The sequence below is a fragment of the Nyctibius grandis genome, chromosome 8 (genome assembly GCF_013368605.1).
Source record: "Nyctibius grandis isolate bNycGra1 chromosome 8, bNycGra1.pri, whole genome shotgun sequence".
Taxonomy (NCBI): Eukaryota; Metazoa; Chordata; class Aves; order Nyctibiiformes; family Nyctibiidae; genus Nyctibius; species Nyctibius grandis.
The window spans coordinates 5,890,500-5,908,089 of NC_090665.1; the positions used below are offsets into that span (position 1 = coordinate 5,890,500).

A 17,590-nucleotide genomic window follows, 5' to 3' on the forward strand; every position below is an offset into this window, starting at 1 on the left:
AGGCTCCTTTTGAGGTGTTAAATGGTGTTTTGTGGTCTATTCCTAACACAAAAAGAATACATCTGTTATGTAAAATTCCCACTAGGGACCTCTGTGAACCAAGAAAAACAAGCAAAAGGAAGTAGAGTTACAGATTTTGAAAGGATCTTGATATATTTATTTTTCTGGTTTAAAGCAAAGCCCGTTTGTCTGTTTTCAGCAGTACAGTCCCTTCCTTCTTCGCAGGACTGGCAGGGCTGGCTGATGGGGTAGGAGAGAAGGGTGAGAGAGGACGGGCACACCTAGGCGCCCTGCAGGATGGGTTTCAGGTTGTGCTGTTCTTTACACATGAACAGATGCGCTCAAATGAAGACAGTGAGAAATCAGACTTAGGGCAATCCTCCGGGAGCTGCTGGGCTGAAATGTGCAGGTGGGGACCGGAGCGTGCCCAGGGAGCCATGGTGCTGCAGGGGCTGTGTGCCCCTGTGCTCACGGAAAGAACGTAGGACAGGAAGAGTTTAGCTGTAAAGAGGCTAAACATCCAGTGCTCTTGTATACTCCTTTATTGTCCCTCTTAGCTAAACAGGATCTAATCATTATTACAAGAAGGACAGAAAAAGAAACACTAGTGGTGTATAACAATGTGCTTTGCTGAGGGAGATTCCTGTATTGTTCTCTCTTCCAAAACACAAACCTCTTAGTAATATATAGCTTTAAAAAGTTTCTTTATTCACGTTCCTGTGTTTTCCCTCTGAGATGCACTGGGACTGTTCATGTGTGCACAGAGTCCCTTTTGCCAACTTCTTGCAAGATTACTTCCCTCGCGATGGAAATAACACTTGATCTGGAGCGAGAGAGGCTTGATCTGGAGCTGCTGCCTGTGAATGGAAGGGGGATGCTGGGTTTGTGTGAAGTTCCCAGTCTGGCATCTCTTTTCTTTGCCAGATTCCAGATTTTTAAAATATCTTAGGGCATGCTTCAACCCTTCCCCCCCTTTTTTTTTTTTCTTCTCTCTCTCTTTTTTCCTCAGGCTATAGAGGAGGGAGTGAACTAAGAACTATATTTATGATCAGCTGCTCTGTGTTAATCTATGAGATAAGCACCACCAGCACATGGCTTATTTTTACAGGCAGCACTCAAAATAGTGACATGATAACGTCTTCTAACACTTCATGTCGTAAGGTGGTTTTGGTTGGTTATAATGCTTATGGACTTACCATTGCGATTATTTTTGTCTGGTTCGGGTGTTAGTTAGAGGTGGATTTTTTTAACTGTAAGAATATTTTCACAAAAGTGTTCTTTTGTGTATATTAAACTCATGCGATGACTTTACGGAACAAAATACGTTTGTACTTTGGAAACTGAGATTTGAAAATTGCAAGAACGTGACCTTCAGTTGAGAGTTCTGATGTTGTCCTCCTGAAAATTCACCAAAATCTGTCCATTTTAAACTTTGTTGTCAAATTTCCATTGTACATAATATATCCTGCATGGAGTCTTAAGAGAACTCTCCCTACCCTTGCTCGACACAACTGCCTATTACGTTTCAAGGCATTGTGTGCTGGGATTTAGACAAGATGAGAGCATGCATCTCCTCTGCCGCAGATGTTCTCTCTGGTTGCAACCTGAGCTGTACAAAAGAGCAACTTTATGCTCAGCTTAAAATGCAAAGAAGTTTGGGCAGGGAAAGACGGAAAGAAGTAGAGCCAGCCTGGAGGGCTGGAAGGTATCTGTGCCTGCACCAGACAGCTCCTACGTGATGCTGAGCATGAATGGTTGTGACTGGGTGAATTTTCTGGCTTTCTCTGGAGGGGGATGTCTGAAACAGTGGGACTAGATTTGCTGAAGCACTTGGCTTTCAGAGGTGTACCTTAAATAGAAGTTGTATTCTGAGTTTATAAAAGGTGGAAACTGCGTCTCAAGTTCAACATCTAAAAGTTGAACACTTGGGGCTTTATTTCCTATGTTTTGGTTCCCCTTTGTTAAATGAAATTTTCCGCTACTTCACAGTTAATAGTAAGTTAATATTTTTAGGCAATCAAATATTTTTTCCAATATTATTACGATGAGATCTGTAAAAATGGCTGTGAGAACGCACATAATTCTGCATTTTTTTCTGTTGTTAGTTCTGACGTTTCCTAACTGTGTGCTTATCTTTTTCAACTAGGCAATTTTAACATTGTCTAGATTTTTTTTGAAAATGTGAAATATTTCTGTAAATACACTGAGATTTAGTTTGGGCATTTTTTGGTTGATTTATTTTAGTTGTTGTGTTGGTTTGGTTTTTTTTTAATATTCATCTCTCTCCTTCTCTGTCCCTGTGCAGTGGGTACAGCCAGGAGGTGGTATGCTATACTGCAGGTAATATTCCTCAGACCCCTTCTGCACCAAGGCTTGTTCGAGCTGGTGTTACATGGATTGCATTGCAGTGGAATAAAGTAGAAGGATGTACAGCAGAGGAAGTGATTTCCTACACCCTGGAAATTCAGGAAGAAGATAACGTAAGTACCATGTTACTATAAAGTATACTGCATGACTTGGATTGAGTTTTCATTTATTAATTCAAGATCACTGAGAAGGTTATGGATTGCTGCTTTGGAGGGTCTTTTAGGAATACTGGGTACTTGGCAGGAAGGAGCTGTGTGATTTGTTCTGCTCCACAGCAGAATTATGAATCCTTAGCTAAAAATCTGTACTGTCATCCGTGGTTCCTTTACAAAGCTTCACAGAAGTCTGTAAGGTGCAGGGCAGCTTGTCCTCAACCAGTTCAGTCTGCCGTGTCCTTCTCGCTGCTGTGATGTGCTTGCATGCTGTCATCTGTCACTTCTATTTCTGTAACGTGTTAAACTGTCACTATTGGTTTTGTGCTTATTTTACAGCAAAATGATATTATTCAGATCAGTTTCATCCTTCTAGAAGGAAAATTATTGTGGCTTTGCAGCTTAAAAGTAATAATAATAATAAAAGTAGTAATAATAATTTTTAAAAAGCACTCAACTATAAAGCCCCTTTGCTATAATGTGTTCTAGCTACAGACTGTAATACAGAGAGCACTTCCTCAGACTCCTCAGTTATGGGAATTTGTTTGTTTGTTTTCTAGGATAGTGTGTTTCACCCAAAGTACACTGGAGAGGAGCAAGCCTGTACTGTGAAGAATCTCAGAAGAAGCACACAGTATAAATTCAGGGTAAAATCTTTTTCCTCTTGTCATTGCATAGTATTTTCTGTGTTGTTTTTTTCCAGGCACTGTGGGAAAATGCAAATCTATCTTATACCAACACCTAATACATTAAACCAATTTTTACTTTTTTAAACTTTTTTGTTACTTTTTACTTTTTTAATTTTTACTTTTACTACAGAAAATGCTCATTGCTCAGCCTTTTTGGAACAGGCATGGTTCTTGGTACTGTGTAGTGTCAGGTATGATCTTGTAAAAGTGTGGCTCAGGGCCTGAGGTGGTTGTAGTCGGCTGCATTGCTCCTCGAAAACCTGATCCATGGTCATAAACCCATCTCATTTCTACATGATGGAGAAAGCACTGTAAGGAGCCCAGAGAGCACAGCTTGCTTCCCCAGCTCAGCGGCCTGTCTCCCCCTGACATGCAGAAATTGAAGCTTTTCCATCTCCTATGTACATGTGGCTGGCTTTGGAGCTGGTTTTTTTTTGAGCAAGCGTTGGTATCTCCTGCTCTGTGGGTGCTCCTAAACACTGACCCCAAGAGAGACGCTCTGAAGTCTTTTTGCAAACACAAAATTCACTCGTCTGCCTTGCTACTACTGAAGCCATCAAGCACAACATAAGGGCCAGGTGCTGCTGTTCAGGAGAAGACGGTGTGGTTTTTACCAGACGGGCTGTCATGGGTCCCCACGGCCGGGCTGTCGTTTGTGGACAGTGTGGGGAGAGAAGGATGTCATAGGTTTGTGTCGATTCAAAAACACTTGGCTTCTGTATGTCTTAGTATATTCAGGAGCAACAAAAAAAACCTTTACCGAAAGACTCATTTAAATCCTTAAAACCAACTTTGCATGTATTCCTTCGTGGGACAGAAGACCTTGTGAAGTTGCATGAGGAACTACCAGAAGAATCAGAAAGTTGTTGTGGTGTTGCTCAGAGACGATGCCTGTTAGAGTAGCCTTGTAAAAGCTGCTGCGGCTGGCTGAGGGAGAAGGACGGTTAGTGCTGCTCTGCAGCCCTGCTTTCAAATTAAACATGAATTTTACAAAACTGGGTTGGTATCAGAGCAAACGTGTAGCCTCGTGTCAGTGGTTACAAGCACAACTCTGATCTGACTCAGCACTGAGACGTTCCCTCGCTGCATGCGGACCAGCAGTAATTAGCTACGAACCTGGGGAAGGATCCCCGAAACTATAAAACACAGCAAACAAACCCAAACACAGACACCCAAGGATCACAGCTGTGTTTTAAAACTCACGCTGGGGCTATCTGGCAAGTTCTAGTCTTGTCTTTGAACCTGGGCAAAATATGATTCTTTGGGGAACCCAAATATAATAATAAGAAATTGAGGGAAATTTAATTTATGCCAGACAATGTGTGCCTACAGAGGAGACATCCTGCTAACAGTTTTGATGAAATAAAGGTTGGTTAATTAAAGTGACAATGGTAGTATCATACATCGTTGGAAAGGCATTTGTTCGGTACAGAGTGAGGGTTTGGCACAGGAGGGCAAATGATACCAAACACAACACAGCAAGGTGCAGATATTTGTGAAGTGTTTGACGTGTCTGCATAGAAGGGAATCACCAGTGGCTGTTTCTAGTGAGGTTCCATGAAAAGCAGTACTGTTTATACTAGTTCATGATTTTATCAGTGACCTGGAAACAAACAAATTTTTATTTTTATTTGTACTAAGAGGATGGGAGACTCTAGGTTGGGGAAGCTGTGGCTCTGACAGTGTTGAAGATCCTGCTTGAACAATCAATTTAATTTGAATTTTCAGTTCCTGCTGGGGTAGTTCAATCTTTAGCTGTTTACGTAGGGGAAATGTATAAATGTTGTATGACATTTGTAGCTCACGCTGGTTCCCTAGAGCTGTTACTGGGATGTTTGTCTACCTCACGTATCTGGTGTTCATGGCAAGATGTCTTAAACTGGAGAATGGTCAGAGAAGAAGGAAGAGATGATACACAGGAGCTGGTAGTGGCTTTAGTGACTTGTTTAAAGCGAGCGTATGGGCTAGGGAACCTCAGTTACTTTTGGCCTTAAAAATTGCACATTGTTTTCCTGAGACGCCTTTGTTAGGAGAGAGGATAGAAATGACTGCTCCTGAGAACAACAGAGCTTCCCAAGTGGAAAAGTTCCTGCTAGCTTATATTTACAATTAGTAATTGTAATACATATTTTATTACTCACTTCCTTGGCAGCAAATCTGTGTCCCAGAGACTAGCATGAGCTAATACAGCTCTCAGCAGCCACAAAACATGGTGCCATTTGGGGTTTCTTGTACGATCCTGATCTGCTCAGACTCCTGGCCAGGTCCCTGTGTCTTCTCTTAGCTTAGCACCCTTGTCCCTGAAGTCAGAAGAAGGTGTTCTTGAGTAGAGGTGAAGGATTTGGCTGAAAAAGTTGTCTTTGTGCTCATCCTGCTCATTTCAGTGGCTGTAGGTTACGCGCTTCTTGTTTACGTGTCATGCTGCTTAAGCTTTTAAATGTGTGATTACTGATACTCTGAATTAAATTGCTTAAAATAGCAGTTTGAAATACCTTCAAAACAAAAATAGCGTGGTTATTGTCATCGTTTTCATCTTTCATGAGTAAATAACTGCAAGTTGCCACGTGACTTTTTTTTTCAAAGGGAAAAACAGCGGTGCTCTGATCTTAAACCTGCCATGGTCTATTGCTAGGGGAGGGAGGGGAAAAATCAACGTGGTTTGTAAAGAAACAACGTGACAATCTAATATCTGTTATTAGCATCCCACGCACTTTGTTGGGATGTGACATACTTGCCAGTTTAATGATATTTGTGCAATTATGAAAAGAAGTCTCGTGCAGAACTGTCAGAAAAGCAAGTACAATAAACGATGGTAAACTTGTTGTGGTTTTGTTTCAGCTGTTTGCTTCCAATGTGGAAGGAAAGAGTTCTCCCAGCGAAGTGTTGGTCTGTACAACAAGCCCAGACAGGCCAGGACCTCCAACCAGACCTGTTATTAAGGGGCCGATAACATCTCATGGCTTTAGTGTGAAGTGGGGTAAGCCAGTTCAGTTTGTCATAGTAGAGCTTTGTTGGGTCATAATAAATTCAAATAAAATTATGTAAATATGTTTTAGACCTTTGATTTTTCATGCTGCTTCTCAGTCCAAAGTTGAACATATTTGGAGAGCTTGACAACTTAAGTTTTTTATATTTTAAAAGATGTGTAGAAGCTCTTATGTTTTCAGAATCAAAAATGTTGCTTGTTTTTATTGACTAACTTGCACTCAAGTGCATCTTCAGGCTTTTCACCTTCCGTTTTGTGTTCCATTGCAGCATCATGCCAGCTGCTTCCTTCATCGATGGGACAAGCCTCGATGCTGCATCTCTTTCGATGCTTTTTCCATACATTTTGTTTGTAGGATCATTATCCAGCCACCTTATTCTGACTCATGCTGAAAACTAACGTCTGCTGCCCACTTCTGCTGTACATTCTTTGGTGTAGTTAGTGCGGGGGAGTTTGTGGAGGAGAAGGAGCAGAATCAGAGACAAGTTCTGTAATCTTTTTGTTACATTTCACTCCTAATCTTGATTTACTAACAACTTGCCTTGTTTTTTCAGATCCTCCACAGGATAATGGAGGTTCAGAAATCCTAAAGTATCTATTAGAAATTTCTCAAGGAAGTCCGGAAGGTAAACTTGAAACAAATTTCCTCCATTTCAATCCATTCTGGCTACTATAGATAAGTACTGACCCTTTGGGCTATTATTGTTATTATCATTAATGCACTGATGCTGCAGATATGATTGAAACCGAGTTACGTACTTGCAGCCTTAAAACTTGCAGGGTTCCTGGGAGAGTTTAGGTTGGGTTTTAGGGAGCTTTTATTGTGTTTTTTTAAGTATGCTCTTTTTCTCTTTTTCTGGAATTTTAGATTATAGGGCTGAACCTACTGTTTGATTTGATGTTTTTAATATATTTCTAGAAATATTTATATTTGTAAGTATATATATTTATATATGTGTATATGTATGTTTTTAAGCTGAATAATATTCATAGTAATATTAACACTAATGACTTTCCTGAAATGTCATTTGTGGATGACCACATTAAGGATTTTCTTTCCTCCTAGACACTAGTAAACTTCTCGCATTATACTTCTCTGTAACTTGGATATATCTCATTTTTTAGCAAATCAATGGGAAGTGGCATATAGTGGATCGGCTACGGAATATACCTGTACTCACTTGAAACCAGGCACTTTGTATAAACTCCGGGCATGCTGTATCAGCACTGGCGGACACAGTCAGGTGAGTATTATTTAACAATAAGGACTGTTGGTTTTCTATTTTTCAGAGATTTATCTGCTATTTTTGGTAAAAGATTCCTGCTTTAAAAAGCAGGTGACTATTTTTCCCATAGCACAGTAAAGCTCCACTGATTGTGGTTAATCTTATGTTGCAAGTTGCTGAATTTTAGAAGACTTCTGTGTGTACCTGATGGGTTTTTTTTCAGGCAAATAGCAATTTAGTGAGATTGTTTCCTCAAAAGCAATCTGTAGGTGTTTATACTTATACTAGAAAAGACCATCATGTTTCTCTGATCTGGCCACTTGCTTGAGAATGACTCTCACGTACATGAGCCTGTACTAACCAAAGCTGGTGAGTGAAGATGCAGTAGGGGTAGTTTGTTGTAACAATTAATTATCTTTCCTGTGGCTGAATTCTTCTTTAAATTTTTGGGTTCCATTTTCCAGCCACTGGTTCCTGTCATTCCCTTCTTTGATTTAAAACCATTTCAGTACCTACACTTTTATTCCTCCTGCTTTGATTTCTTTTTTTTAATGATTGAGTACTTTAGGCCTTGATATTATTTTAAAAACAAGGAAAATTAAAATAAATAACCCCACAACATTAGCCATCAAAGTTTTCTGTGCTACAGTTTTGAGTACGTTAATGAAAGAACTCTATTAATTGCATGTAAGTAACATGCTTGATAGCATCTCCTGTCCTTTGTTGTTTATATAAATTTCTATGAAGTGGTTGTTGTAGAAAACAATTTCTTGTGCCACTTTCTAATCATGCCTCGCTTTGTAGGCGGTAATCGTACCGCAGAGCTAACTTCAGCTCCTCTTCTCTTCCAGTGTTCTGAAAGTTTACCTGTCCGTACGCTGAGTGTTGCACCCGGTCACTGCCGGCCACCGAGAGTTTTGGGGAAGCCGAAGCACAAAGAAGTACAGCTACAATGGGGTAAGCCCTTGGAGCGTGCCACTGTTGAATGGCTTTGATCTTGACAGTTAGTTGCTAAACTTGCCTTGGCTTTTGTTTCTGTTGGACTCTGAAAAGCTGCAGCGTGCTCTGTTTACTAGGGAGTACAAAGCAAAGTCCAGTAAAGTCTGTACAAGTCAGAAGCCCAACTTCTCATCGACTGCTGGGGCTCTGCATTGGGTTTCTGAACTTAGCTGTCCTTTAGCCCTGATACTGTGCTCCCATTTTTGTTTTAGTTAGGACCTATCTCTATGTCAGGACTATAAAGTATCAGCTATATTAGAATAACCATCCTTTTATCACAAAAACACTGTGTGACTCAAGATCTTTTTTTATTCCTTTTTCAATATTGACTTAGCAGAAGCGTTTTGCTACTTCTAATATAGGACTTCTCTCAGAAATGTGAGCTAGAACATACTGAAGATTTTGGGTGGCATTTAAGCCCTGATCCAGAGTATAACACAATCCATTCAACACCTGTAATTTTGCAAAGGACTTGGACCATGGACATGACACTAAACTGTCAAAAAATGCACATCTTTCAGAATACAAAGTACATGCCAATATTCAACAGATTTTTTTCTTTATTATGATAATCCTTCAGTGTCCAAAGTTCTGTGGTGTCGTTCATTAAGCTAAATTCTAGAGCAGCACCATTTCTAACTGACAAACATATCTCAAAACCAGTATAAAAATTCACCTGTGTGTCCAAGATACCATGTTGTTTCCTGGAAGACTGTACCCCTTACGGTGGAGCACTGCTTTTCAGGACCCCAGGCAGGTTGATTCTGTGGTACTGGCTTGTGATATAACATTCAAATATTATCAAATACATTGTTTTCATGGGGGAAAAGGTGCCCACAACAAAACAGATACAGGCACAGAAAACAAATTCAGTTTCCCAAAAAACTTATTCCAAGTGAAGTGCAGGGTTTGGATCATTGTACGGAGATTTAGAATCTCATAAATGTTAGCAGTGCGACTAGTAAAGTTCAAGGATGGCAGTTGTTCATATTTTTACTGGCTGTTAATGAGGCTTTGCCAGAAATCCCACATGTAAGTAGTAGCTCTGGAGTGTACATGACCCACCATAGCCAGCAGCCAAGACTGGATCAGACAGCCACCATGTACCTCCTGATTTCTCTCTGTCCCAGAAAGGGTGTATTCAGCACTAGTCCCATTCTTTGTGCAGCTTTCTGTACCTTTTCTCCTGCCTTACTGACCATTTTTTTTTGTACACAACACCACCTTTGATACTGGAAAAGAAGCTGAGTAGATTTTTTCATCCTCAGAAGAGGATGGTAGCCACTGTGTTCTGCTTAAAAAGTAGGTGGTCACCTCCTGGCATCAAACACAGCTTCCCAGGGTGAAAGATCATTGCCTTGGGGGAGCTACTGCTCTTCCATATGACGATCTGACTTGGTGAATGTGTAGAGTTAAGAGTAATTTTACTCATTTGCTTTAAAAATGTCAATCATATAGATGGCTGAGATATTGCAAGTAAGGTAGCTATCAAAGAAGAAAATCATCGCTGATAGTTGTGTGTCTCTGTGTGTGTGTGTGTGTGTGTATATATGTGTATATATATATATATATACATCTATATCTGTGGTATGTGAAAGTAAAAAATTAAGCTTCCTAGCATATGAATTATATGTTTTCTTTCTAGATGTCCCTCCGTCAGAAAGTGGCTGTCCCGTCTCAGAGTACAGTGTAGAAATGACAGAACCCGAAGAAGTTGTTTCTGAAGTCTATCACGGTCCTGATCTGGAGTGCACCGTCAGCAACCTCCTTCCTGGAGCAACGTATCGGTTCAGAGTGAGAGCTCTGAACGATGGCGGGGTACGTGCAGCGTGCCAGAGTGCACATACTTTTTTTTAAAAGGAGATTTCAGGTACTGATGTGATTTGACTGGCCAAAATCACCTGGACCAAAATGTGCAAAATCCCTGCTAACAGTCATATCTGTTTACAAGGAGGAACGTATTTATTCCCCTTCCACTGCATTCCTCCTTTTTTTTTTTTTGTTTTTAAATCTTAACTGTGTAAAAACAAGCACTGAAATTTCACAGAGGTGTTGATATATTTTGAGGAAAGCCTGCATTTTTAATGAATTTTTTGTTTTTGAAAAAATTGCATGCTTTATAGATTTGATGATTATTTTGTTGTACAAAATCCTTGGAAGATGTGCCTTCCCAAGTACATCAGAAATTCTATCTGATGTCCACGGAGACCTGTTGAAAGATTCCTGATGGTGCAGTGAGGTTTGGGTTGGTTCTGCTTGCTCAAGAGCGTCTTTCCAAGGGTTTTTTATAAAGGCAGTTCCACAATGGTACATGCATGTTAATGTGTGTGTTCCCAGGAAATGTTGAGAAACATAACATAAAGGTTTGAAGTTATTCACTTACAGAGAGAAGTTCTGTTAAAATTTAACTTAGGTATTAGAAAAATATGCAAGACTCTTAAACTCTTTTGTCTTAAAAGTATCCACTATTTTATTTTTGTGAAAAATGAATTAAATACACATGGAGAGACTGGATTTGCTTGCTGGAATGGAAGCAATCGCCTGCATGGTGGCTTTGGATATATGATACCTTGACTTTTTTTTTTCCCCACTCTTATTTTTTCTCTCTCTTTTTTTCCCCCTTTTTTTGGCAAAACAGTGTTTGAAGTTGCAAAGCATTTCTAGTGCCACCCTTTGTTAAATGAGGGGGCTGGTTTTGGTTCAGTGGGCTTTTTTTACCAGATGCAAAATGAGGGGGGATTGTTCTTTACCAGATGCAAACACCTTTCTTCCTCCCATTTGGTAAAGAAAACAGCAGAAGGCAATAAATGAGATTTTTTGAAGTGTGCATTCTGTGTAATGCAAACAAAGCGATCAGCGTTAGCCTTTCTTGGTAGCCCAGATACTGACAGGTCTTTTGAGAGGTTTTCTGGGGTTCATAATTTCAGTGGTGTTCAGCCTTTGTAGTGGCTCGTTTTTTTCATACTTGGTGGTATTGCATTCCAAAATAAGTAAATATCAGTGTTTTTCCTCTAATTGCTTTAGTTAAGCTTCCAGTGAAGGAGAACGATTTTTAATTAGTTTGGGGATGTAGTGAACAAACTTCATTATCTCACTCAGGTGGCCTCAGAGGAGCTATTTCCACTTATATCTCTCTCCTGTCCTCACACTGCTGGCTGAAGCCAGTTTTCCAGACTCTTTAAATTTGTCTTTTCTTTTGCTAATATGCATTTAAATTATTCTCCAACCAAGGGCTCAAAAGGCACCTGAGCAGTCTGCTTAGCTGTCTACGGAGCTAAGCCATGCCGGGTGTGTGTGCAGCGTGGCCCTGCACACTGAACCCAGGCTGGGGCTCCATCACGTGCTGTCCTTTTATAACTAACATGTGGCAGACTTTTTATATAAAAGCAGCTGGGTTTGGAGTCTAGTACGTGCTTTACTGTTGCTGTGCTGCTCCTTATATCCACGAGAACCCAGTTATGCCAGGCTACGGCACAGACATGCGAACACATTAAGGTAAGGTAGAGGGACACAAACTGTTCCTCAGTTACTCTGTTGCTGAGTGCATGTTCTCACTGTTGGGTAAATTGGAGGTGGCTTATGCTTTCACGGGCACTCACCGCCGCACAGGAGGGTGTATGTGCTGTCTGCTCGTACCTGAGCTTACGTCACATTTTAACTTCGTGGTAATTTACATGGTCTCACACAGGACTCTGATATTTGGTGCCGAGTGTAGGATGCCTGGTCTACCTTTGAGAAAGTTTATTGCATTGAAAAAGTTTGTGTGTGCTGTTCTTGGAAAGCCTTTGAGGAATGTGATGGGTGTGCACTTATATATTAATGTACAGACACCTTGTTCCCCTCTAGTACGGGCCATATTCAGAAGCTACCGAAGTCACCACGGCAGCAGGACCGCCTGGCCAGTGCAGAGCACCTTCCCTCTCCTTTCTGTCTGACACACGTGTACTTGTAAGCTGGGAGGTAAGTCAGGTGCCCTGGTTGTTTAATTTCCATATTGCTTATCCAAACTGGTATGGTCACTCTAGAACTTGAAAGCTACCTTGAGAGCTGTTCACTGGTTTGGAACTTTTTTTTTGTGCAAGAAAACCATATGCAGAAACTGTTCTACTGCAGAAATCATCTTCTCTGCTGTTTAAAGAATCGGATAAAGTTGATCGTGAGTCATCTGGACCAGGATTCAGGCACGAGACCTCCTACGCTGGCATCAGATGATAAGAGCGCTGGTGGGGTAGAAGTGCTCTCTGCAGGCTTTTAGCATGTCAGCATGTCCTGGGGTGGAATTGTGAAGGCAAATATTTGATTTCGGCTGAAGCTGGAGTCTCTGATATGAAATAAACTCTGCACAAATGCTTACGATGTAGGATTTTTTCCTCAAAAATTGTTTGTCACTTCCCCAAATATTTACTTTTATTTTAGTTTGTGTGTGTTCCTTCTCCATTCTCCAGGACCTTAGATGCTGGACTCTTGAAATAAGTCTTAGCTGAAATGCTGAGGCATTGATTGGTGTCATTAAAAAAAAAAAAAGTTACGTAATTAAGGCAGAAAGGAAAAAGGCTGTTGTCATAAATAACATTGTGATTTGGAGCAGTGGGGCTGTAGTTCTGCCACGGACGTTCTTTGAAAACCTAGCAGCCGTTCCAGCCCTGCATCGGTTGGGTCCCTCCACAAAAGGATGCCCCTGTTGAGAAAGAAGTTATTAACATCCACGAGATGCCTAAATAAATTGATTCTGCTAACAACATATCTAGATACAAACATAATCTGCATTTAATTTTGTAATGAAACAGGTGTGTTTGGTGTGGTTTTGGGGTATTTGTTAATATTTCTTGTAACGTTTTGTGACGCTAAGCTAGAAGTCACACTAAACTTTTAGATATTCCCTTTTTAATGAGTGTATGGACAGGCATTTGCTGTCCCCAGTCATGAACGAATGCAGCAGTGTTGCTGGTAGGCTCTGTATTTATATGCAGGATATATTTGTTTATCCTAGCTAAAAATGAAGCTGTGGGAGGAGTGATGTGATTTGCAATGGTTATGTTTTCTTAAAGAGTCTATCAGGTTTTGGGCGATACGAATATGAAGGAGAAACAGCGGAGGACTGTGGAGTTTTTTTGTCTGGCTGGAGGCTCCGTGGTGCCTACTATGCCTTCTTTACACATGAGTTTGAACTGCTGGCTCAGCAGTTCTGTATGCTCCTACTGAAACAGCTGGAAGGCAGAGCCAGAGAAGCCCGCGTGCAGGGTGGTCGTTGCGGCGTGCAGAAATGCTCTACATCCCTTTCCTGGATGTTACACCTTGCATGCTGCGATCACAGAGCCTTTGCCGTACCCCAGAGCTATTCCCGAGGCCGCCTCAGGCAGCGCAGCACAGCACTAGGTAGTTCTGGTAAAAACACTAAATACTTTGTTCTGGGAACCGTGCCGTGATGCCTGCACTAGCTCATCTCCAGCAAATTCAGGTATTTATTCCGTGTTCCCCTAGACGTCAGGATGATAAAGGGTTTGCTGAGGACATACGGATCCCGTAGGAGTCTCTGTGGATGTTAATGTACCCAGGTCCACACTCGCGTGTCCCATACTGGGACCATTAGCTTGATGGGTGACTTTCACTGAAAACCTCAGATGAGCTCCTCGCTTGTTGAGGTTCTTTTCTCAGTAACATGAGTAACTACTTCAGGCTTGAAGGCTAGCTCTTCCCGAGCTCTGTTTTGATCACTCGACTAGACTGTGCTAGATTGATGCTTTTTTGTGTTCTCCACGGCTGTGCTTCTGCCAAGCCAGCGGAGGGACAATTTACTCCCGAGTGTCCTGATGAAAAGCAAAGTAGCTGTGTACACTTTCTCATTTCTCTGAATTTCTATCAAGTCATTTTTGTGCTGAATTAGCCTGTTTCAATAACCCATTAGGGAACACTAATTCAGTGCATTTCCATTTGCAGCAGTAATGGTGTATTAATTTCAAAATAAGGGTGTGGTTTTTTCCCCCATATACTTGATTTCTTACCCAGTAAAACACAGATCTGAAGTGCTCATTTCTGAATTGAACCACGTAAATATTTGTGTTGCAGAGTCCTGAATGTTCTGGTGCTGACATCTCTGAATACCGATTAGAGTGGGGAGAAGATGAGGAATCTCTACAACTTGCATATAACGGCACAGATACCTGTTTTGAAATCAGTGACTTGTCAGCAGCAGCACATTACTGCTGTAGGCTACAGGTATGGCGGTCACGAGTTCTTGCCTGCACTGCAATCTAAGGTGTAAACAGAGTTTCCTTCTACTGTGTTTTTATTTTTACCATTAGCCACTATGAAGTTACGTGCTCTGTAAGTCAGAAGGAACGTACATTTATTGTAAATAATGCAGACTGACTGTTGCTATATGACTGAATCGCTTAGATTCTGCACGATTCAAAGTGGTAAACAGGGGAGCTGGTATAACTTCTAGCTCTCGAAAATTGCTCTCCTGTATCATGTGGTTTATTTTCAGTGAATAAAGCTTTTTAACAGCCACTTTGCCCTCTGATATTAAAACAAAATGATAATGTTTTAGACAATTTTCAAAAAATGTAATTTTTTCTTGGTAATGAGATGTAAACAGCAGCTACCTCCCAACTGGGTGTTGAAGATTCCCCTAGCTTAAATAGTAAACTCCAACATCTATTTCATTTATCAAATAAAGCAAGCCAGCTGGGTAGATTCCTATGTATATAGGAGATGGTAGCTGCCAGAAAGTGAGTCCTCATCTTTACCATTTTGTCTTTTAGATTTCTAAGATTGCATCTCATATACAGTCTCTATATGATTTATTTTCTTTGATCTCTTTCTCTCCTATTACTTTCAGTAAAAAGTAACAGTTAAAATATATTTCTTTTATATATATATATATGAAAATAAAAATACAGCGCTTTTTCTCCTTTAAGTCCACTGAAAAACAAATGGAAAATAAAGTAAGTGGGAGTGAAGTAAAAATATTTTTGCCCAAGATACTCTTCCACAAGATTTATTTGTATGTGAAGACAGAATACTGCCAGTAGTCCAACTGAAAGTTCACGTACCCGCCCAGCTGGCAATGTGTGGACCACCCAGGGTCGTTTCTTTGATCAAGGGCAACATGCTTGTGTCGAGTGTTTCCTTCTTATATTTTTTTATTTAAACAGGACATTGAATTTTTAATTTTTTCTTTTACAAAGTAGTGTTCGAGCAGCTGGCCAGCAGCCAAGGAGCTCAGGCCCCACACCTCTGAGGACACTCAACTGTGTTTTCTGACTTGGTGGTAGCTGCCCATATACCTTCTACTGGCAGTGCTGGGGGAAGGCGAATTGAAAGAGCATGTGTGAGTGGTTTGGAAGTGTGAGCCAGAAAGTGCCTCTTGTTTGTGCACGAGGGAAAGGCGTTCAGCATCTGCTGGGCAGGGAGGAGACCGTGAGACCACGGCGGGGAGCTCGGGAGGTTTTAATGTTAAAAATGGAAACAGCCGGCTGTATAGCATCTTTGATTTCAAATGGGGGTTCATTTCAAATTGCCTGCCACAAAAATGTTGCACAAATCTACCCAGTTTTTAACACAGCCCGTATAGTGGAATCCATGGGCAGAAGTTAAGTGAAATGCACAACAGCACTAAGACAATTTTATTGAAGTCCATCAGTGACCCATGTATTACTTTCTAGAGGGCTTCATCCTCTAGATCTTATCTGTGTATTACATGGAGAAGAATTTGTTATAAGATACACTAGAATATTTAAGCAATTACAAAAAAAAACCTAAGTATGTATAGCAGACAAGGGAAGTTAAATAGTTTCATTAATTTTAATTTTTTTTTAATAAAAAGGAGAGAATAATAGCTGGTGTTTGTATCTGTTAGCAGCTTTAGCAGAAAAATCTTTCTTTTACTTTTTAAAAATAAAGATTCCCCAAACCACATTTACTCTGCCTTCTAATAAACACACAGTATTGCTATCTCAATCTACAGTAACTCAATAAAAAGAGGGAATTGAGGAATCGGCCATATATAACTGCAGGGCAGACAATTTGTCTTTACTGTTGCTCAGCATTTTTCCTGTAATGAATATTCCTGAAAACAATTGTGGCTTCTGTAAAGGGGAATATTGTGTCATTTGGCGGGGTGGGGAGTATCTAGGAAGCAAAGAAGAATGAAATTCCCATCAAGGTATGATGATGAGATTGTCCAATAAAGCAGTTAAAAGCACCACTAAAAATAAATTGCTTGAAGCAAGGTACAGATTGCCAAACAGTGGTTTAGAGGCAAGACAAATAATATCATTGGCAGACCACAAAACAAGGCTCGCTTTTAACAGCTCTAGGAGTGCTTCACTAAATAGAAGATGTCCCTGGAGCAGAATTTGTTTTGAAGGGCTTTTTAAAGGCTGACAAATCTAACTTTATTATCTCTTTCTTCAGTTGAACAAAACGCCTCCTGGAAGAACAGAACATGGCTTTGTGTTTGTATTATGAGTAGCAGAAATAAGTTATTCGCTACAGTTAAGCCTAGATAAGAAATCAAACAATTGTTTGATGTCTCCTTTCCTTGCCATCATAGTCCTACTGGCACCATTGTAAACCTGGGGTTTCTAATTAATTGTAATCTGATGGGAGACTCTGGGCTCACTTTTCCAAATGCAAAGGAGATGGGGATGGTGGATGATGCTGGGCAATGTCAGAAGCTGCTTTTGAAGGTCTGGCCCTCCTGCAGCTCAGCCTGTACCATAATATGCCATCATAAGTTCTCCATGTACCTTGTGGGCTCGCAGCATGCTGGGCTGTATCAAGAGGAACCCAGCTAGCAGATCAGGAGAAGGTGGCATTGCCTGTTACACACCATTCAGGAGAACCTGGAATACTGTGTCAAGTTTTGCTCCAGGCAGAGGTTGAAATACAGATGTTCAGATGAGATATAAAGAAAGAAGTTATTACTGTGTGGGCAGTTAAGGATTGTAACAGTGGTCTGGAGGGGCTGTGCAGTCTCCATCCTTGGAATTTTTCAAGACCTGACTGGGCAAAAGCCTGAGCAACCTGGTCTGTATTCAGCTTTGAACCTGCTTGTAGTAGCAGGTTGGACTAGATGTGTCCCGAGGTCCCTTCCAGCCTGCATGGTTCTGTGATTGTGTGCACAGGAGCTTATAATAATCATGAGGAGGTAATGTTAGTCATTTG

General features: G+C 40.7%; 1 protein-coding gene across 1 annotated transcript in view; it reads left to right on the top strand.

Annotated features, from left to right (window-relative positions):
• FNDC3B (fibronectin type III domain containing 3B) overlaps positions 1-17,590 on the top strand; it is a 203,536-nt gene that overhangs the window by 150,368 nt on the left and 35,578 nt on the right. The window contains exons 13-21 of the mRNA XM_068406683.1: positions 2,306-2,480; positions 3,080-3,166; positions 6,047-6,185; positions 6,749-6,820; positions 7,320-7,438; positions 8,272-8,377; positions 10,065-10,237; positions 12,266-12,379; positions 14,486-14,635. Coding sequence (XP_068262784.1) covers positions 2,306-2,480; positions 3,080-3,166; positions 6,047-6,185; positions 6,749-6,820; positions 7,320-7,438; positions 8,272-8,377; positions 10,065-10,237; positions 12,266-12,379; positions 14,486-14,635 — 1,135 coding nt within the window. The remainder of the gene's footprint in view (positions 1-2,305; positions 2,481-3,079; positions 3,167-6,046; positions 6,186-6,748; positions 6,821-7,319; positions 7,439-8,271; positions 8,378-10,064; positions 10,238-12,265; positions 12,380-14,485; positions 14,636-17,590) is intronic.